At 36.8% G+C, this 23201-nt stretch overlaps 1 protein-coding gene and 3 non-coding genes across 4 annotated transcripts; 3 read left to right on the top strand and 1 right to left on the bottom strand.

Moving 5' to 3' along the window:
• The first annotated feature begins 332 nt into the window (after window positions 1-332).
• TRNAT-AGU (transfer RNA threonine (anticodon AGU)) lies at window positions 333-406 on the top strand. Its single transcript has one exon. It is a non-coding gene; the product is annotated as a tRNA-Thr (tRNA).
• Window positions 407-899: 493 nt separating this feature from the next.
• On the bottom strand, window positions 900-23081 carry LOC102805979 (uncharacterized). The gene is made up of 6 exons (XM_006820231.3): window positions 23025-23081; window positions 19371-19515; window positions 17502-17615; window positions 17283-17396; window positions 15832-16080; window positions 900-2348 (listed from the first exon to the last, which is right to left on the bottom strand). Exons 2-6 carry the CDS (start codon window positions 19444-19446, stop codon window positions 1795-1797), a joined length of 1107 nt encoding a protein of 368 aa, XP_006820294.2. The 5' UTR covers window positions 19447-19515; window positions 23025-23081; the 3' UTR covers window positions 900-1794.
• On the top strand, window positions 8909-8982 carry TRNAT-AGU (transfer RNA threonine (anticodon AGU)). Its single transcript has one exon. It is a non-coding gene; the product is annotated as a tRNA-Thr (tRNA).
• Window positions 14170-14243, top strand: TRNAT-AGU (transfer RNA threonine (anticodon AGU)). The gene has a single exon. It is a non-coding gene; the product is annotated as a tRNA-Thr (tRNA).
• Window positions 23082-23201: the final 120 nt, after the last annotated feature.

The following is a 23201-nucleotide window of genomic DNA, read 5'->3' as shown; positions in this document are numbered from 1 at the left end:
CGCCGAAGTGAGGGGGGCATGGAAATTGTCTCTACGTCAATACAATTTGAAGAGTTACGTTAGGTTACGTGTTTATCATAGACCCCTGAGATATGGCTTCATTCACGTTTGTTAAACTAATGATATGGACATTATTGGAGATACATTTGACATATAACAGTGGGCAGTTTTTTTTTTTGCCACCTGCTTATAAGCAATGCAACACGATCATATGAGAAACTATTGATTACCTAGAAACAATGTTTTAACGATGACTATTGCCATGTTTTCAAGCAACAACAATTAAGAACACATGCAATAAACAACAGACGAAATAAAAAGCGTCTGTAGGTGGCGCCATGGCTTAGTTGGTTAAAGCGCCTGTCTAGTAAACAGGAGATCCTGAGTTCGAATCTCAGTGGTGCCTTTTTTTATGTGATAATTTTTTGGCAAACCCACTTGTGTAAGATAAAAAAAAGTATCAAACGCACGGAAGATTAAAGATTACATTATTCCCTAAATCCCTACAATATTAATAAGGATATAGATTTATCATGCGAGAATTTTTACTATTGGATTTAATAACCCACCAAAACAGACCAAAAGCTACAAAACTACCACGGATATCAATATCAGTTTAAGTAGATACAGATAACGAAAGTACACGAGGTATAAAGAATACCTCCAGGCATGTACCTGATATTTTAAGAGAATACGCAATAGCGTATAACGAGGTGGCACATGAATGGGGATTTTAGATAAAATATACAACGAACAGTGAATGAAGTTGGGTAAAAAAGAGTTATTTTATGAACTTCTGATGGCGAGCCACGTAACATAATGATAAATTGTCACTTGAGGTATAACAATCATCTCCTTTCGTACTTATGTTTATGAATGTATGACACAATACACATAAATCGTGTAAAAACATTTTTTTTATTCAAGAATGTGAAGAAGTTTACTGGGCTGGTTTATGTTAGTTATAACCCAAGTCAGATAATGATCGCGATGAATAATCAGTAAATATTGTCATGGCAATTAAGATTTAACTGTGGTGAGCCAATATGTATTATGCACAGACTATCCATAGTTCAGTAGTAGAAAATGTTTGAAACAAAACTATCATATACTTGAATGGTCACCATGTGAAGGGTCGATAAGGTAATATGTGAAATGCCACGCGATGACCGATGTCCAACGTTCTTAATTATTGCTCTGTGTCTGCTCGTCCACTGTGATAATCGCCGGGACTGTAAATATATGTATGCATATCAGAAAGACAATTTCCAAGTGAACAGAGCCATCAATCGACACACTGATGAGAATGTGTACCCTTGTTTTTAACACCTTATGATACATTTATTTGTACATACATCTTAGGAATAGTTGACTCGATGATTTAGTTTATAAATACAATATCATCATAACAAATAATGCAATTTAATCCAGTACATTACTGTCCGTTCACTCGGGCTGCATACGCCTTCGCGATAATATAAAGTTGCGATGCTGTTCTTCTTTTTTTAGTGTTCTGGGACGAGGGTACCATGAAGACAGTGAAACCACGGAAGGTACTAACGTAGTACCTTCCATGGTGAAACCAACCAATTCATATATGAAATGCGTATAGATTCGTCACATATGACTGACCTCCATTATTGTCAAACGTTTCAAATACGTTCCTTGGGATAAAATACAAAATGCAACGTCATCTCACGTACCTCCATGGTTATCCATAAACCATATGTATCAATACAAAATTTAACTACACGCACTGAAACATTCGACTGAACATTACACAAGTCGGCCACGTCAGTCGGTTGACGACGAAGATTGGCGAGTGCGCTGTTTATCTGTTTTTTTGTCTAAGAAAGGTAAACTTTCTTCATTTGTAGAATGACATGCAAACATCAAGCCGGAATATTCACTTTTTGGTGTTGACAGTGAATTACAATCATAGCCCGGTGAATTGTCATATTCGTTCATATCGTCAAAGTCATATCTTTGGTGAGAAATGTTATCAAAGTGGTTGAACCTGTCATGAAAATTGTCGTGCATTTGGTTACATTCCACCAATGGCGATATTTGCGTAAATTTGTCACTCTCCGAACTTTCCTGTTCTTGACTTGCTGCAGTAACTTGACCATAATGTCGGATAACTTCTTCATATGATGGAGGTATACTATTCTGACTATCTCTGGCCGTGGTAAGTACTGGCCCGGTTAACGTTGTTTCGTCCTTCAGTGAAACGATTAAAGTATACTTGCGTGGTGTCACAGCCTGTGGTAGATCTGGGACATTGTGGATCGCAGAGGAGTTGGGTAAACTTTGAAACGGAAGCATCCAGTGTGCTCTGCGTACATGGTCTGAAATGAAAAAGACGCATAACATTGAATATCAGTTATTTACTACGATCTTTGTGTAGGATATATGTACTTTGTGTTAGTGCGCCATCACAGTTTATGTGCAAAAGCGCCCTCATAAGTATATAGTGTGTTTACTGTGTTCAAGATGGCTGCCTCCTATGCTGGTTGCTACGTTGGTGCCGTGAAGTCTGGTCTGCAGCACACAGTCGTTATCTTAGTGGATATAGTGTTATAATTACACTGGGGTTGGTATTGTTGCTAAATACCTGAGTACCCTACCCCTTACATTTGCAAGAACGGCAAATGCAGCAGGAAAGTTGACGAGTTGATGGAATCCATCAGTCCTTGGTGGTGGGCTATGCCCAGAGGCGCCAACAATCAGAAAGATGGCAATCAAATCAAGGATTGAACCATGATTGAACGTTGAAGCATGATAGGTACTATTCACTTTGCCAGAACAACACTGTCGAGGCGTATTTTTTCTTCTTGATAAATTGTAAGTGGCAGTATGTCATTGTACACACGAACAATAATGTCACCCCGCCCAAATCAAGCTGAAACCCTTTGTGTCAGCAAAGTTTATCCCTCAAAATGCATGAAATAGCGTTTCAGGGGGTTTATATTTCAATTTTTGTTAAGGTAGCGAGAGGGGAAAAACTAGAAAAAAAAACCTTTTTTCTAAAAATCCCGGATTATACAACCTTATATTGTATACTTTCTCTATCTTTGGTCCGAATTTACAGTGCGCGATGCATTTGTTGAGTAATTTCAATTTATTCCCGGAATTTTAGTTGTAGGTGAACACGTCCTTCATGCATTTACATATCATGTTGAATGACAGACTGAAGACAAAGGATTTAATTTGCATACTGATTTGTTGACCATACAGCTTTATTATATCCTGTGTAATCTATAAATAGTGTCCGTTACGCTATCGAAGCACAAACAAACATTACACTATAGTATTTCAAGCTTTTCTCGGTGTTTTAATAACCTAATATATCATGGGAAGGAGTTCTAAGATGAAAAAAAAAAACTGTCGAAAAATGTCTGACGCCGTTAAAAGATTTCTAAATGGAAGTGACCTGGGCTCATATTATAGTCAGCCCGCAGAGTGGAATCAAAAATGTAACTCCGTGACTGACATTTTTCCTGCGTCAAAAAAGAGTGGACATTCTTTTGATGTGAATCGTTGGCTGGTGATCGCGGCTCGTGGCATTGGGAAGGGTCGTCGCGCAATGCGTAAATTTAGTAGCTATATGGGATTACCGACTTCTCTTCTATAATGTCTGGAACCACATTCAGAGAAAACACTCGGAAAGTTTTAGACGTTGCTAAAAGACTATTAGAACGAGAATTTCAAGATGCCGCCGACGAAATAAGAAAACTCAAAACAAAATTGGCGGAGATAGACGAGAGTGGTGACACCGATAAAAATATATATGGATATAGCGGTTTCTGTCGACGGGTCAAGCTGGGTGGTCCGAAATCAAATATCAGTGCGTGAACTCTGGAGGTCATTACCCAATGCCGCACGTAATTCAAACACGTGGTTAGTAGAGTTCAGTCGAAATGTACGTGAATAATGCATCGAAGTGCGCTGCCAAGAGTTTATTATATTATAGTAAAATTTAATATGACGCACGGTATGGTTTATATTACATATTCACTTCATTTCGAATAAATTAATTCACCATTGGAACATCGATGAATCACAAGTATTTAAAATATTTTCTTGACTTTCCGTAGACACACGACTACTATCCATTTTAATGACTTAAATGCGCCCATGTTTATGTTTGCGTAATTATTACGAATGCAACGCATTATCAAGTAATATTGAAATATTCACAGACCCAATACCCCCGGGTCTGTGCCCTAACAATAGTAAAAGATAAAATGAATTTTGCGTAGTTATCATGAAAGCAATATATTACAAAGTTGAAATATTCAGAGCTGGTACAATATTGTAAACAAATTTGCGTAATTAGAAAAGCAGTGCACCAAACCGATGTTGATATATTCAAAGTACATAGTTGCATACAAGTTGCTTACAGTACCGTCGGAAATAAGTTTACTAGATCGACGCGCGGAGCACGAAAGAAAAAGGTTACTAAGGTAACGCGCCAGTTCAGTGCGTGATTTGGGGTCAAACTTCGGTCAAGATACACTTGATGTCAGCATCGCCGCGCAGCAAGTTTTGCAAAGAAGTACTTGAAGTTCAATTGCACCCCAAAATGATGTCACTGATCACTCAGTTGTCGCATCGTGTGTTGTGTCCTGTCATGTCCATGATGCACCACGTTTCGACTTTGGCTTGCTTTTCCTTCTTAGTGCATGTTCTTGTTCACGGAAAATGCGACCTCTCACCAACGTATTAAAACACTTTGAATTTATACTTTGAATGATTATATTTGGTCAACGCGAAACATTATTTTTTCTAAACACTTTCTGAGGCCATTTTTATCAGCGCAGGGTTATTTTCTCAGACAAGATGGGCTTCGTAATATCCTCCATAAGATCGCCCGGGCGGGTTATCGGCCGAATCCGGTAGTGCTGACTTAGAGCTAACTGATTATAACCAATCCGATAACGGTACACTCTCCATAGGCTGGGAGTAATGCAAACATATCTGTACTTGGAGGCATGTATATCCCGTAAGTAAATATATACTATCATGAAGGCCCGCCCTATGTTTAGAGAACCGATCGTACTGTTGACGCTGTTCAACATAACAAAGGGAGTTGAATAAATTAATTGCGCGGTATTCCATCTTGCTCAAGTTAACACCCACTTTCGACGAAACTGCTAAGTTTTTAGGAAACAACCAACCAATTTTTCACAATCTAACATTCCACGCATATCAGATACTTGTATATTTACAAAGTATGATCGAAATGGTCGACATTTTGTCATTAATTAGCTGTTTATCTGTGGCCAAATTCAAAAAAAACGTTTTATTGAGTTTTTACGGAAACTAATTGACTCCCATGTGCGAAGCACAAAATGGGAGTCTTTGCAGTTAGTGTTTCTGTATGTGTGTGTGTATGTGTGTATGTGTGTATGTGTGTATGTATGTGTGTGTGTATGTGTGTCCGACTGTTCCACTGCTATCTCAAGAACCATACATCGGTTTTTGATGAAACTTGGTGCATAGATGCTCTGGGCCAATGCGCAGATTTGATTAGGTTTTGGTAAAAATCCATGCTCGTTAATTACCTAATTTGCATGATAATTAGCTAATTTTTAGCTGTTCTATGACTGTTCCACTGATATCTAAAGAACCACTCATTGGATTTTGATGAAACTTGGTACATAGATGCTCTGAACATATGCGCATATTTGATTAATTTTTGGTAAAAATCCGTGCATATTAATTACCTAATTTGCATGATAATTAGCTATTTTTTAGTGGTTCCATGACTGTTCCACTGATATCTAAACAACCACTCATTGGATTTTGATGAAACTTGGTACATAGATGCTCTGAACTAATGCTAGGTTTTGATTAGTTTTTGGTAATAATCCGTGGATACTAATTACTTAATTTGCATAATGATTAGTCAATTTTCGATTTTTCCACTGATATCTCAAGTACTAATCATCACATTTCAATGAAACTTGGTACATAGATGTCATACGACACTGCACAGACATGATAGTTTTTATGGTAATATCAGTACATATTAATTACCTAATTTGCATAATTAATTAATTTTCAGCATTTGATATAAGTAGTTAGCATTACATTTCAATGAAACTTGGTACTTACATACTCAAGGACTATGCAGAGATTGATTGTTTTCGATAAATATTTGTGCATATTAATCACCTAATTTGCATAATTAGTTAATTTTCAGCTTTTCCACGGGTATCTCAAGTACTAATCATCGCATTTCAATGAAACTTGGTACATAGATCCTTTAGGACTATGCAGAGACCTGATTAGTTTCAGGGTAAATAATTGTGCACATTAATTACCTAATTTGCATAATTAACCAACTTTCACACTGATATCTCAGGTACTATACATCACATATCAATGAATGTACATGGACGCTGTAGGACAATAGACAGACCTGAATAATTGTGGGTTAAAATCTGTACATATTAATTACCTAATTTGCATAATTAACCAATTTTAAGCTTTCACACTGATATCTAAAGTACCGTAAAAACTCCAAAATTTCGACCGGTTTTAAATAATTGGTGTTAGATATGTGACGTGTTTTTAGAGTCAAAATTAAGGTGCATTTTCGGACGGTCGAATTTTTCAGAATAGAAATCAACAAATGAAAAAATGAGGATGATAGACAGTGTGCTTCATTAGTTTTTAAAAAATGCAATGTCCGTCAATTGACGTAAACTTCCTCATGTTTCACGGTAAAAGCAAAGGTCGTGGCCGAGTTGTAACTCAAAATCTAAACAAAGTCATCAATCAGTGAGTATTATGACAAGCAAAACAAAACATCAAGACGCGGAGAAGAGGTCAGCACAAAACTAATAGGTCAAAAGACAAAGCTGTCTCGCACTACCTAGAAAAACTTGCGAATGTTCGAAGTACAGGTACCCATTGGACAAAAGATGCATGGAAGTTTAGCAAACTATCTCCCCGACCCAGTGCAATGTATCCGGTTAGAATCAAAGCTCACGTGTCCCTTATTTGAGGGACCAAATTCTGCCGTCAATTCGCCCTTGGATTAAAAAATAAAATGGGATTTAAGAAAATAAAATGGGACTTTTAAGGTGTATTTTGGCGTCATTTTTCGGACATTTCAATCAATCCTGCCGGCTAAAATAGAGTCTAAGTTTTACCGTAGTCATTGACGTTTGTCTATTCAAGAGTACACGTGTATGATTTTTATCGTGACTAGCGTGAGCGGGTAAGCTTCCTTTCGAGAATGAGCTGTTATCAATGTGAACAATGTTAAATTATTCTTCAGATGACCAGTTTATTTTTTAAAAACAACTAATTTTTTTATTTAAAAAAAATCATGCCGTTTTCGCATCAAAATCCAAGCCAAAATATCGTACTACAACATCAATCTCTTCCGCATTGCGTTCAATAACATTAACATATTTAAATAAGCTATGGTAATTTGAACACGTTGGCATCATCCAGCTTTTTGATTGGTTAATTAGCGATTTGACCTATTTGACCTAAGAGAACATGGCGGATATCCTACAGCATCAAACGTTTATACGAGACCGGAATCATTCGCTTACGATGAAACTAAGTTGACTTTTATTTGTATTTCATAACCATTCAACAAATTTATTTTGTGTACATTATTATAATCACTACTGAGTACAGTAATAATCAACAATTCAGAAACGCAGCATGCCGAGATTTTTGTGTTCGTTTTTATTTGAAACTTCGTTTATTTAGAATATATTTTCGTTACCAATAAAATAATAAAAATCTCTCAGTCAATCAGAAACCCGGATTCATGCCTTCGAGGAAGGTCCCGTTTGAACGCTCACATCGTTTTTTTTTTCGTTTGGGGGAAAACTAAAACTGGTCGCAATTTTCGAATAAGAATGAGTCGGCAATTTTTAGTGTAGTCGAAAATTTGGAGGTAAATAAAACACCGAAACCCGGCAAATAAATAGGCGTTCGAATTTTTAGAGGGGTCGAAATTTTGGAGTTTTCACGGCACTAATTATTCCATTTCAATGAAACTTAGTACAAAGATGCTCTAGGACAATGTACAAACCTAATTAGTTTGGGGTAAAAATCTGTTCATATTAATTCCCTAATAAGCATAATAATTCATAATTTTTTGGTTCTAATCACATTTCAATTACGGTAAACTTGGAGACATAGATTTTCTGTTACATTGCGCAGACCTCATTAGTTTTACACTCAAATCTGGTCATATTAATTTTCTGATTTGCATAATTAGTTTTCAGCTAAGTAATTTCAAATTATATTTAATGTGTCTCCAATACTCTCAGCACATGGGAGTTCTTTCTAAGCTTTCTTTGATTTTTGACTATCATAACTATTGAAGATGTCATTTTTCAACACTTTTCTCTATGCTAACGATGTATAAATTACACAATCTATTCGCCACAAAATGGGCTAAAATATGATGTCTCATGGACGTTTATATGAGCCGTTGGCGTTGAGTTACGGTCTTGGGAACAGGAAGACGTTCGTAAAATTTAGTCCATAAAGTTCAACAGGCTTTATCTCCAGAACTATGGGACAAAATTTCGAGACGCATTCTCAAAGATCATTATCTTATAAAGCAACAGTGAAAAGATCAGAAATATAAATTATGTTTTCCCTCTCGCCCCTTCATATGCCAAATTTCGTGCCGCCGCCTCTGCCAAGAATGGACCTTGGTGGCAGCAACGGAGAGTTCAAAGATGAGTCAAATGCAAAAATGCAATGCAGAAATGCGTTCATTTATGTCGTCAGTCAAATATAGTCGAACACCAAAAAGTTACTTTTTGGAATGTAATTTTCAAATCAAGAAATCCAATATACATTCTCCAAAAATTTAACTTGCTTTTAATATTTTGTAACATTATTGTCTAGTGGACAATCGTCTGGCGCCATGGCTTAGTTGGTTAAAGCGCCTGTCTAGTAAACAGGAGATCCTGAGTTCGAATCTCAGTGGTGCCTTTTTATCAGTGTATCAACGATCATATTCACATCTCTGTGTTTTCAAAAACGTCTCGTTTTATAATAACTCGTAGTACAGTACTGTTCTTTAATTTGCATTCATGGTCTAACCACGTGAGTTGTCACAGGCAAGTTTGTTTTTGCCCAAATTGTTTCAACCACCGTCCCTTGACACCGTATTGGGGACGGTGTTTTAACATACCACATTTATCTGCAGTTGTTTCACTTAGTTCATTAACAAAATCATGTATATATTATATACTGGGTCACCTGTAACAATTTCCAGACCAGTCATGTTGCAAAATATATGTAAATTCAGTCAATTATTGGCCCGAGGTGAGAAAGGTTCTCAAATGTAAGGGGTGTGTGGTCCGATTCGGCTTGGAGTACGATGTTAACGGTTCATGAAATAATTGCTACGTTTACACGACATTATTTCTATCGGAGCCGAACTGCTGCTCCTCTCACCGATTAACAGGAGGTTGCTTATCTCCAATGCGTTTACACGGTGGGCCGAACGAGAGCCGAGATCCGCCCGAGTTCAATCACAGTCACTCTACTAGTAGGTTCAATCCAGTTCGTTCAGAGACGAACGGGACAGCGCCCTCAATTACTTAGTATGAAAACAACATTGCTGAAAACGATTTTGGTACTGTGCTCATTGTTGTTTATTTACATGGCACGATGCGTGTCAGAGTATTGTCCTGTTGAGCTTAGAGAAAAAAAGAAACATTCATGAGTCTGAGACAATGCACTGGTGTTATTATTTAGGTGTCTCGAATAAACAGGATACACGGCAGCACAGTCTCTCTATCCCTCTGTAGAGAGACTGTGACGGCAGCTACAATAATAATGAGCATATTTACATAAGTTATTGTCATGCAAATTTACCAACGTTCAACTGTGATAGTCGATTGTCATTCTGCTCCTAGTAGAGATACGTCGCAGTCAACGGGAGATGTATAGATAGGTAACAATGAACGGCCAAAGGTGTTAATCGCTTTGTCTTTAGAGAAGCGTAGTATAGAGAAAATCACAGTCCCTCTATAGTCACTCACAGTCTCTCCATGGAGGTATTATTACCTCCATGGTCTCTCTATCCCGGTTTGGAAACGGTCGTTGTATTAGGTGTAAATCACCCTGTCAAAGGTGCGTTGCGAGTATGGGCAAAGCATTGTCACGTGATCAGTACACAGCCGGTCACTATACTCATGGAACTATAAAACTATAAGTAAAATAATAAAATAAAAGGGCATTAATAACAAAAGTAATAAAAAATAAAATTAAAATAATTTTATAGCCAAAATAATTAAAGCCCGTACACTACATCAGATTTTAATCAGATTGTACTTGACATTGTCAGTGATATGTGTTATTTTACAACTTAGGCCAGACTTTTTTCATTCCTTGTTTCTCGATTGTTTTGAGGAGGGCGGGAAAAAATAAAATTATTTTTTTTCCATTAGATTTGTGTGATTCTCAAAGAATTGTAAGTGAGATCATTGATAGGAAAGAAGAAATAAAATAAAATGTTATTCCATGTATAACCTTGTTTCTCATCTGCGCAAGACTTCGGTACTTTGATCATGACACTCCCACGAAAATGCAACTTGGTTTTGTTAAGCGGTAGGTAGAAAAAATGAAGATAAAAATAAGTTTTTTTTTTAGCAATTGTTTGCACCATGGAGGTAAAAAGAGATGTTTGCACTTACAAGTCAGCGGACGCGAGAAATTACGCTGAAATAATTGTTTTTTTCATTTTCGGCTCCTGTTCATTCGGCGGGTTCGCGAAACAAGGGATAATAAAAGGCTGGCCTTAGTTGTTTATTCCAGAATTCGAGCTTTTTTCACATAATTTTTTAATCAGGATATCTGAATAAAGTCATATTTTAGCCGGTGATAAGTTCTTTAATTCATCTATTTTACCAAATTACAAATTTTCATACCTTTACCCAGAATTTTTTAGTTTTTGATTCATGGGTGATTGAAATGAACTTTAATTATTGTATTTACCCTTCTTCTCGACGCGAAACCAATATTTGTCTTCAATTTTGACATTTTATGATCGAAACATATCGTTAAAAAATAGTGGTCTGATTTGTTATTTGTCACACCGCATTTTATTAATGTTAATTTGGGCGATTTTTATGGATATTCTTTTCGATCGTAACAAAAGAACGCCAGTCGTTTCCAGATCGAGGATAGAGGGATTGTGGTTCACTATATGCCCTGCTGCGTCATTAATTACGTGGAGAGGGTTGTCATCATAGATACATGTTCAATCTGTTGAGGAACGGTACGTGATCAGATTCATCACCTGTACTTGCAATAAAATCACCCAAAAGAATTACACCAACATCGGATCACTTTCCTTGCACATCAAGTAAATTGGATTCAAGCAAATCAATACTACTACTGTTTACACTCAGACCATTGCGAACACGTGGAATTTGAAGCAATTTCTTTGACGTTTTACATTATGGTTAGGCTCTGTTGTTTCCGGCTTTCTAATGAGTAATGGTGATGCAACAATCGCAGATTCGTTTATTTCAGGGTCTTTCTCATTTTTCCCGGTTAAAGCGCGGTAGTCGTCGCGCTGCGCATGTTTGACATTTGTGTTGATAAACATTGATTTTCCCACAATCCAATGCGCTCTTCAAATGGAAATCACAAGTATGAGGTTTGACCTGGGCGCGACTTGCACTGATTACCGGCGGTGACTCCTTCGATACCTTCCAATCACATGTGATTACCTAATTAAAGCTTGGAAACGTGCCTGTTCGTACTCGTTGATCTGCGCAACAGTCAAAGTCGCCATCTTTGTTTATATGAGACCCATATATCTCGCACATGCGCAGCGCGACGACTACCGCGCTTTAAAAACATCTTGTCGTTCTTTTGCAGATTGGTCAGGGCCAAGCGTAACATTTTGGTTTTATCATAATAATTAAACAAAAATTGAATACAATGTCACTTTTGGAAACGATTATGGATAATTAGGAAATCATGTAATATGTGTAAATAATATATAAAGTCAAATAATATTCAACGCCATTCTATCCAAGTGATAAATATAAACAAACAAGCGGCGCCGTGGCTTAGTTGGTTAATTCACAGTCCCTCCACGCCGGTGTTGAGGGACTGTGGTTTATTTAAAAGCGCATGTCTAGTAAACATGAGACCCAGAGTTCGAATCTCAGTGGTATCTATTTATTTACATTCCTGCATTATTTTGAATTAATATGAAATTCATATTTCTTTCTAGTTGAATTACTAAAACAATTTACATATTTTTGTGAAATTTGTATTGCATTCAGAGTTGGAGATTTTTAAAACACTGAGTGTTGCTGTAGATTTCAAGTACATTACCACATTATTATTGAGGAAGACAGAACAATTGCACGTATATTGAGGAGATATATTGTGCTATTTACATACAATTGCACGTATATTGAGGAGATATATTGTGCTATTTACATACAATTGCACGTATATTGAGGAGATATATTGTGCTATTTACATACAATTGCACGTATATTGAGGAGATATATTGTGCTATTTACATACAATTGCACGTATATTGAGGAGATATATTGTGCTATTTACATACAATTGCACGTATATTGAGGAGATATATTGTGCTATTTACATACAATTGCACGTATATTGAGAAGATATATTGTGCTATTTACATACAATTGCACGTATATTGAGGAGATATATTGTGCTATTTACACACAATTGCACGTATATTGAGGAGATATATTGTGCTATTTACATACAATTGCACGTATATTGAGGAGATATATTGTGCTATTTACATACAATTGCACGTATATTGAGGAGATATATTGTGCTATTTTCATACAATTGCACGTATATTGAGGAGATATATTGTGCTATTTACATACAATTGCACGTATATTGAGGAGATATATTGTGCTATTTACATACAATTGCATAGTGTTCTCATTTGAGTTTGCGGCGTTCGGGTTCACAAGCTGAAATCCACAATTCACCGTTGGGCGTGGAACGGTAACTATTATCGCGGGTCAGTTGCTACCTGAATAAAAACAACTACTGCGAACCCGATAAAGACTTGATTTAGTTTGTGTATAGTTACATGTCTGTATTCCCTAAAAACTGAGTGTGAACGTATGCGATCCCAAATTACACTCAACTATCATGCGCGTTTATTCAACCAGACATTCGCCAATTAGTCCCTTCATCCCTGGACAACTCACTTCCTTAGGTACAACCACTCATCAATTATTTTTAGCAAATAATATGCAAATGCCATCGCACAGAGTACACCAGCTCCAATATATACCAACCGTTGAACACAACCTATGAATCGGATTGTATGGTATGGTAAATGATGACAACTCGGGCACTTTTTTATACAATAGTACATACATTTCATTTCTGGTACTCTTAGGTATGACACTAGAGGAAGCTTTTTTATAATGGAAAGGTCGGGCCCAAGGTAAAAAAAGAGTAAAGTAAATACATAAAAGTATTGGTATAATTAGCGACTATATTCAGCGTGACACTGTTTACGACCACGGTCTAGTAACACTATATGAAACCATGATTAAACTAGTAGATTAGTAAGACTTAGGGGTGGTGCCCCCTGGTTACATCACTAATTCAACTATATAGTACACAATGGAAGGCTATATTCTTATATTCAATTCAATATACTATTTAGCTAAAGTTATGGAGCTCCGTGCTAGTTTCCTCGTTAGAAAAAGACTTCAACTATTTTATGCTTTGCGTATACGAATTTTAAATGGAAACACGCCAAACATTCCAAGGAAAACAAGAGTATGCGATAGATAATGTACAATAGGTAATTAGAGCTAATCAAAATATAACCAAATCTTATCTTCATTTTAAGTAAAAGTATAAATATAAATGACCTAAAACCTGACAAGCCTATGTTCATTGAACTGAAGTTTTAATAAATTAAATACCTATCTACATGTATTTAGTAATAATGTGATACTATGTTTTAATGTTTGATTAAGTTCTTTGTTAACGTAAATCGCAATTGTATTAAAATTAGTAATTGAAGAGAAATCGTGGAAATAAAACACATCCTAGCAAAATATCTTGTAGACTATTTTTCAATTTTGTGTAAAATATATCACTATGATTATAGCAATAACAAAGAAGGAACTATCCGGCGCCATGGCTTAGTTGGTTAAAGCGCCTGTCTAGTAAACAGGAGATCCTGAGTTCGAATCTCAGTGGTGCCTTTTTCTCGCCATCTAGTTGTAGTCCGGCACACAACTAAACACATTTTCTTCCATTTTTACACATTTGTCATGTATGTATACTTTGGGACATTTGTAAGATCTTTTATTAAGAATTTAAATGCATCGGTCCGAAATATGCAAATTAAATAACATACACTGTAATAGCCCCATCATCGTCCAAATCGTACGGCCCCGTGTCTTTGACCTACCATATGCCTCTGCACGATATTGTGCGGGATCGCATAGGCTAATTGCGTATCTTAAGCAGTGAGATCTGATTGGGCGCGCCTCGAAACAAGGCGCCCAATCAGCTTGGACGTACCAAATTATAAAACTAAATTCAACTTCCTGTTTTTGTCGCTATGATGACATCCTTCCCACACAAAACTGCGTCGATTGAGTACCTGATGTGGCTTGAGGGCACCAACACCGAAAACTTTCGCAATTTTATCATCACAAATAACACGATTCATGGGCGCCGCCATTTTGTTTAAAATGAAACGCCAAAGAGGGATTTGTAACACGCAAACTGATTGGACAATGATCAGCCGCAACTGACTACTGGGAGCGCTGTTAGAATACGCATATTTGAAGGTCGTTCTGGCCAAGGTCTGTTTTAGGTTTGGCCGGAGAAACTTAGACCTTGGCTAGCGAAGATGTTGCCCCGGGGACCCATGGTGTTGTCGAGTGGGCGTTATTTACATGTCATCTATATTGTCTACTGGTCAGTGTAGTCTTCTACAATGCGCTTCATGTTTCTGCGCATCCTCCACAGGGCAGTAGGACAGTTGTTTGTTAGGCATCGTATACTCCTAATCCTCGGGGGCGGAGCTACGTCACAAGACGTTCCACGTAGCTAAGACGGGCACCACTGTACATGCATTTCTATGGGTTCTGGGCTCGCTGCTGTGGAACGCCGTTCGAGCCGGTGAAAATTCGAGAAAACAACACAAACTCAACTTTGAAGTAATCCTGAACAACCAAATTTATATATGTTACACACGTAGGGCTAATCTTGTTACACTGTTCAGGGGAGTCTCAACCACCATCCCAAAGTACCGTTTTCTGCGAGTTTTTGGCCTTTGTTTTCACCGCGAGGGTTGCCAGGCGGTAGAAAATGCCCGGATGTCCACCCCGAGGACAGGCCCGTTCGCGTTCAAACTGCGTCTGTCCAAATGAATATGCAAATCACGTTTAAGCAGCTCCGATCATCATCCGTCTAACTGTGTTACGCAATTACAGCACGCCTAACACGAAAACAGCATATAACATGAGTTATGATCCCATGCTGAAATACAGTTAGCATAGGTAAACATGTGTCAGGTGTAGTTATAGGTAGTTATAGGCGATAAAAATAGAGTGGACCAGTATTTACATCTATTCACTAGATTGAGCAGAAGAGTAATTAAAAATGCGTAACCATTTTGCAAATATGCCTAAACCAAGACATTGTGACACAAGAACTTACGCGGTTTCATTACTAGAGTTGAGCACATTTAACTGATTTGACAACCCCAAAATACTTTTTAATTTTTTTGGATTAGTGTAATTAAAAAAAAGATGCTCCGTTATATCACGTGGCACATACCTGCGCTTTCCCGTTCAGTGGCGAATGGTGTGGGACGCATGCGCGGTGGTCCGTCCACGTGGACACTGGGTGGTAATTCATCGGAGTGAGTAGAGTCGAAAGAATCAATCCGCGACGGTAAAGAGTCTCTCTTCAGATTCATGCAAATAATAGTTGAGCATATAATAACCAATACGATCATTGCTGACGTAATAGATACAATGGTGGAACGTTCTTCCGTCTTGGCATTGATTTTGGTGTACCACCAGCCTGTAATAATAGATAGATTTTTTTTATTTAACACAAAATATATCATGAATGAAAAAAACATACAATAAATCAATGGTCAAGAAAAACACAAACAAAACAATAGACTAAACTAAAGCTTAGAAATAAAATCAATAAATTTTCCCAAGCAATTGAGAATGAAGCTATCTTTAGTGCCTAGCAAGCACTTGAATTTCTCAAGAGTTGATAACTTGCAAATGTTGTCATCATAAATAAAGTAGAACATATACATTCGTTAATAGATATCGTCCGTATCATAAAAGTCCAGGGTCCCTCCGTAAGAAAAATCAAGATAAATCATGACCTATTTCGCTAATGATCATTTTTTCTGTTGAGCAAGTCATTTTCTGCCAGATAATGTACGTGTATCTAAGGCGATGTATAAACACCATGAAAGCTTGGATATACGAGAACACATAAAATAACATGTTTGCTTAGCTGACAGACTGTCTCGTCAATATAAGTGAAAACAAATCCACTAATTTCGCACAATAGAATCAAACAATTCCGAGTCAGATATTCACATATTCAAACAGCGTTGCAAAAGTTATCAGGAAAAATATATGCTTTGTTATCGGCACGTATTGACTAACAAACACAGACTGTTAAATCACAGCTATATTTTCCCTGGTCGCGATACATCAACATTTCGTGTCGTAAGCCAACAAAGTTTTTCTCAAGATGCGCGATATGATACGTCCATTTGAATATACTTGTACAGACTATTGAGGGACTGTGGGTTGAAAGATGTTTTGGTGAGTTGTAAACTTGAATGAACTATTTTCGACGATGTTTTGTTGTTGTTGACTTCGTGCACGATCTGTTGCTTTGGCAACGATTAAAGATAACGTGATAAGAGGATTGTTCTCATCTGTTTTTCTCATACTTTCCTAAGAATTATAATTTTACATCATGGGAATTGCAAATCAGATCGAAGACATTGTCCTTGACACTTCAGGTCAAGGGTGATTGATGCACACATTAATAATTAATGTTATCGAATTGCAACTACAAAGTACACCAGAAAGTGTTTTTCATCAGACCTAGTAGTCAGTTGAACGAATGAATAATCATAACCCATATTCTCAAGTGATTTTAGAGCGTCGGCAACCATGCAAATAAGTTTTCAAGGTTTCGTGTTATGTTATTTATGTGACTCAAAAGTGTCCACCTTCGATGCTTACCGTCTCTGTACTGACAATAGTCTCCGTAGAAAGACACCGGGCAGTGGCATATACCGGTTAGTAGGCAGTGTCCACCATTCAAGCAACCATCTCGGTTGCAATCATAAGTACCGACTGCAAATAAGCATATATTTCACATGTAACAAACTAAAAAGATTGGCAGAAATATTTTCAGATGGCCAAATATTATTTATTGACTTTTACTCATCATTACTTTACCTTCTTCGCACTGGTTTCCCCGGAAGTACTTCGGACAAATGCATTGTGGTAAAGTGTCATTACACATTCCGCCATTTTGACAAACACCGCAGGTATCGGTTCTATTACCGTACTCTAGAAATAAGGTACAAACAAATAAGGTTTATATTGCCATTGGTCGTAAACCTTCGGAGTAGAAGTATTCCACTCAGGATGGCCATTTCATCGATTGTTTTTTTGTTAACGAGTGAATAAAAGACCGTGATTAAAATAATGGAATTCAAATGAAACATCATAGAGAAGAAAATACAAATGCAAGTGAAAACATTTGACAGCTTATCCGTTTACTTCGTTGTACATAATTTAAATAATTTATTGACAGTGAATTATGGACCGGAAATTATCATACTAGTAAATGATTTAACCTCGAATTATGCGAATTAAAAAAATGGAATATTAATGCTTAATTTCTCTATATTGATTTATGAATGACAGAAGATTAATTCATTAATTTTCTTCGTGGCAATTATTTTCGTGCTGACTAGGTCGTTTCGGCCTTAGGGATTATTAGTCATATACGTAAAGGCTAGTTGAGAAATAAACTTTACTGCAATGTAACTACTAGTAGTTTTTAAAGCATAATTTTTAAGTTAATAAGGAGGTGAATTTGGTGATGCAATGAATTATGAAACAAACATGGCTGAGTTCATTGAACTCGCATGTAGTTCACACATTAAAGTTCTGATGTTTTTACTAGAATCAGGTACCAAGATAAGTAATCGTTATGCCCTTAATTAATCAAAAAATAGAAATAACATCATGTTTAATTTGGCAACGCAACACATGGTAAAATCAATGAGAAAAATAGTATATGAAATGATAGTAACGTTTGAATGTAAGCCGCTCTCTAGAAAAGTCCTGATTTGAGGAACGATTATGTCGTGGTTAAAACTGGATATGAGATACTGCAAAGATGGGAATCATCTTTGATGTGAACAGACCAGCACAAACTATCTAGTGAATACGATAATCTCACCGGTACAGTTAATAAAGTGGGACATTCCTGTCTGAAAGAGCGAAATCATTGAGACGATGTATTATGTATAGTTGTAATTATTATGTATAATTGAACTAGTACAGTAGACCGAGGTAGTCTAATTGGTATACAACTTTTTAATCTTCGCAAATCCGTTCATACTCTTAATAATAGTCTAGAGCTTTGCAGAAAAAAACATTCAGCGCATTGGTCGGAAATGTCACTTGTTTGATGAGTCATTTGGAATCGTAAATTGCAATTTCAATACTACGATAAATATTCCTTTAAAAATCCATCATTAAATATTTAACAAAAACTACGCTGATCATCAACATCATCCGATATGTAAGACGAGCTGATGCGGCACAATATTCAAGACTCTTTGACGAGGATGTCGATAACGATCCATGTTTGCGGGGGTTAATGGATTCCCCTTTTTCAAATAGTATGATACTATAATGTGTGTTCTGTTTTATACAATTTAGACATCAAAATAGTGCACTGTCTATATTTGGATTTACTGCCTGTACTTGTACAGAACAAAGGAATGATTAATTGTATAGACAATATTAGAGAAACAACAGCAATACAAATTTTAGTTATGCTCATTTCAAATTCGAAACTTCAAACCACTCAGAAAATAGAGCGAACAAACAGAAATAGAGACGCACATCGTCATTTTCGGTATAAAGTACACGGAAGTAGTGTATTTGACATTGTTATTACCACTGGATGTCCGTAAGCCTATTAACCAACATCCAAAAAACAACTTTAGTGGTTTGATAAAATATAATATTGTCACGGTAATTGCGTTGTAGTATGCAAAGGTTAGAATCGTAAAATGATTACGTTACCTGGTCCCAATGACGAAACCAATAGAACGCCGCCGCCGAGTAAAAATATCCACACAAGACAACTTCTCTGCGACATGAAGCTAATATTACATCAGTCAGTGTAGGCATTATATTTATCAGCTATCATACGGAAAGATCTCTCCGTCTATAAACAAAAACAAAACACTTCTATTTGTACTGACAATTTCATTAATCATATCTCCATCCGGGCTTTACGTTGTCATCATAACAATCTACTCACGGCAACGAGCGCAGCATTGACTTGGTTCCCCCAAAGCAAGGTCTCCGCGATGAATATAATATTGTTGACACACAGTACTGTATTATGGCTGTAGCTGGAAATACACAGCCAACTTTGGTTATCGTAGTTATGACAATTTTCGCAGTACTTATAATCGGCCTCCTACGTTCTGAGCGTCGAGATGAATCATTTGTTAGAACAATCTTAAATTATACATGTACATTTTTTGCCTTGAATGAGTTGACTCACTCACATACATTATTATTATTTGAATATGATAATAACCCACGAATCATGATATTGCGTAGAAGATAATGTATATTTAGGTGACGCTGTCATCACAACCGTATATAAAATATGGCTTTTTTGAATATCATACTATTATACGAATGTTGCGTTGCTAATTACATCATAGTTAAAAAGACTCATTTGCGCATCTGAATATGCGCATGTTATATTTCTACACGTCTAAGTATTATCTCAAATCTATATTCATGAGGTTATTTCTACTTTCTACTTCTTGCTCATCCAAGTGGAAACTATTTCCCTTTTTTCCATAATGATTCTAACTGTTCAGGACAAGGTAATATGTTTTTATTTTCGCTCAGCCATTTCGAAATACCTCTTCAAAATAAATAGTGGTGACTCATGAATAATCGCAACTAACCGTGTCAGAAGGTTTGCACTAAAACTCACAAAGCATATGTGTAACCCGTATTTTCGCATTTTCGTAGCTATCTCAATTTCGCACGTAATTGTCGGTGACTAAATACATGTCCACGTCCGTGATAACATGGATGAATGACATCGCCGTAAATTCATCCAAGCATTTATTGCATCTGATCCCACTTCCTTCGCTTAACCAACAAACGGTGTCGAATCGATAAATCACACAGCGAGTTCTACGACCAGTCTGAGCCGTGAATACAACTAAAGTATAATGTTTCGAATCGAATCACCTACGAAATGAACAACATTCCACGAAGTACGGTGTAATCGAGGGACAATTTGTTTACCTACAACATGCATGATGGTTGGCCGGAAACTAGCACAGATGACAACACCTTCACAGATTGCATTAAAATACAACCGACCAAGATCAACAGTAAACAGAATATGATGTTTTATTTAATCGCCCCCCCCCCAAAAAAAACGAACAAATTTGCATAATGAGTAGTATGATCAAGTGACATAACTACCGGAAACGATTTTCGTCGTTTAACTGTAGTGTGTTAAACGGGTGAACGGTAGGGGAAATTAACGAAGATGACAAGACGAAAATTGCATACAAGTCATGAATGTTAATTATCACATCATACAGTCGGCTTTGCTGGCACGCTAATGGAACTTCATGATGAAACAGTAAATTAATTCTGACAAAGAAAATAAGATAACAACTAACAACGTGAAGATGAATAAACAGAGCAAGAAGAGCGGGAATTTTGTTATCATTTTTATGAGTAATGAATGCTTCAGTGTTCTTGGCGACATCTCTTAGAATCTACATTCAGTCATTTTATCCATAAATGGTCACTGTTTCTGACGGATCAACGAATAATATAAATGACAGCACTAGGAGTCATATAACATGACAGTAATCATACAAACGCGAAACCAAAAATTTGTAAAACATACTGTTCTAATTGCAGCTAATTTATCACAAAACGATGTCAATATCATACTATATTCGACTAACAAAATATACTAGTAATCATTGGTAATACGTAGTACCAGTACGGTGGTATACCATGGGACCAAAGGTGTTCCTTTTAATATGGGGCTACTCGTTGATGATATAAGCGGGCTCAGATTATTAAATCTCCATGACATAGTCAGGGCGAGCTCCTGGTCTAATCATAATGCGACGCAAAGGTCAACTCAGGAGATAATCTGACACAGTTACTGTACCTAATATTTGTGTTTTGCCTAATGGCGACAATTACTCAAGGCCAAACCAATCAAGTACCCAGGAACACATACACGTCATCGGTGTAGTACAACGAGTTTGACAAATATTACGATGACACGAAACGCTCTAAATTTATAGCCGAAAATAACGATCTTTAATCAATCAAACACGAATAATTAAAGCGACCTCATCTCAGTTAGGTCACCATCTCCTGGGGATATATGTCACTTATATGTGATTTTGACAAATGACTTTAATTGTTCAATAACCGCCAATCACTTGAACGGTGACGGACGTACAAAGCGATCCTTGATTACATAAAATATGACGCATCAGTCGACAGGAAGTTGTACTTCAAGTAAATATCACGTGACACACAACATAGCGATTGTCATCACAACATGTGACAATGTTGACCGATTTCATTTTTCGATATCGTCACACCGTGACTGACGGGCCCTGCAATTATATGTTAATATAATCGCTATAATAAATAATGCTACTAAAACAACTTCCAATGATGCATATATAAATGTGTGTGTATATTTACGCCGTATAGTGTATTTATAAACTACTATGGGTTGTCAACTTCTCTGAACTAGTGTGTGCAGTTAAAATGCATGTATTGTCGTGTTGTAACTGTCCAGACAGTGTGTGTACAACGCAATAACCTCATGCTCACTGCATTTGGAATTTCTTACTATACGTTGTTCAGAATTTTGAGCCAATGTTTGCAGTTAATATGCATGTAATGTCGTCCGAGAACTGTCGAGACTGTATACGTGCAACGTTTTTGATGTACATACACTTCGTATCTCAATCAATACGTCACCTACACGGAAGGACATTCAATGGGTGGGGATGGCTTCGTAAGAAATGATGCAGTATTTTGAAACCTTATTCTATGATACCACCAACATTTACAAAATCCGATATGTAGATTTTTCATAGATTCAGTCACAGTATTTTGTACCCTGTTGGTGGGATTATTTCTCACTTATACTATTCATCAAGTAGAGTAACACTGGATATTCTACACCGTCTGAGAGAAAAACGACCCAGAGTTCACGGTTGACTCGCATACCGTTGATGATGACAATACATCTCATTGAATTTGATGGGCCGATTATTTTATTTTTTGACATTGACTTTTGAGAATCGTCCTGAAATACAGTGTTTGCGCAGTTTGTTGTCTCATTTGATGCTTCTATGCATAATATACTCCATAGAGATGAAATATGACATGGAAATCGTTCTGGGATGAAAGTCACGTGTTAGGATTCAAGAAACGTAACGACAAAGAAAAGGATGTTGTATATAGACACCGTCCCAAATGAGCTGTCTGAAACAAATCTTATCGAAGAGCTGTTACATGCGCATGCGTATGAGTTTAATTAAGTTAAATTATCCATTAATTTGTAAATTAGTATTTTGACACATATTCCAGTAACGGAATTTTGGGAGAAAATCGTAGAATATAGTTGACACGTTAATTTACACTCACCTGGGCGACGAACAGGGCTGGTTATCTGTGTCTCCATTTGCAGTGTTTTCATTTTCGTCAATGACAAGCAAATGATGAAATGTGAAGAAGTAAACTAATAGGACAATGCGCATGCGTGAGTTCGAATTCTTAAATTCCGGGGGCGCTGTGAAACCCGGCTGCTGGGGTCATTAACCC

This window comes from Saccoglossus kowalevskii, chromosome 3 (genome assembly GCF_978046115.1).
Source record: "Saccoglossus kowalevskii chromosome 3, keSacKowa6.1, whole genome shotgun sequence".
NCBI classification, from domain to species: Eukaryota; Metazoa; Hemichordata; class Enteropneusta; family Harrimaniidae; genus Saccoglossus; species Saccoglossus kowalevskii.
Note: the sequence above shows the minus strand (reverse complement) of the source record. Positions and strands in the feature narration are given on the sequence as shown.

Bases quoted from the DNA above. Each gene is read 5' to 3' on its own strand.
- LOC102805979 (XM_006820231.3), bottom strand. From the start codon at position 19,446: ATGTCGCAGAGAAGTTGTCTTGTGTGGATATTTTTACTCGGCGGCGGC. The intron at 16,081-17,282 runs GTAAGCATCGAA...CTATTATTACAG, and splicing joins CTATTGTCAGTACAGAGACG to GCTGGTGGTACACCAAAATC. The intron at 2,349-15,831 runs GTATGTGCCACG...TTTTCATTTCAG, and splicing joins CACTGAACGGGAAAGCGCAG to ACCATGTACGCAGAGCACAC.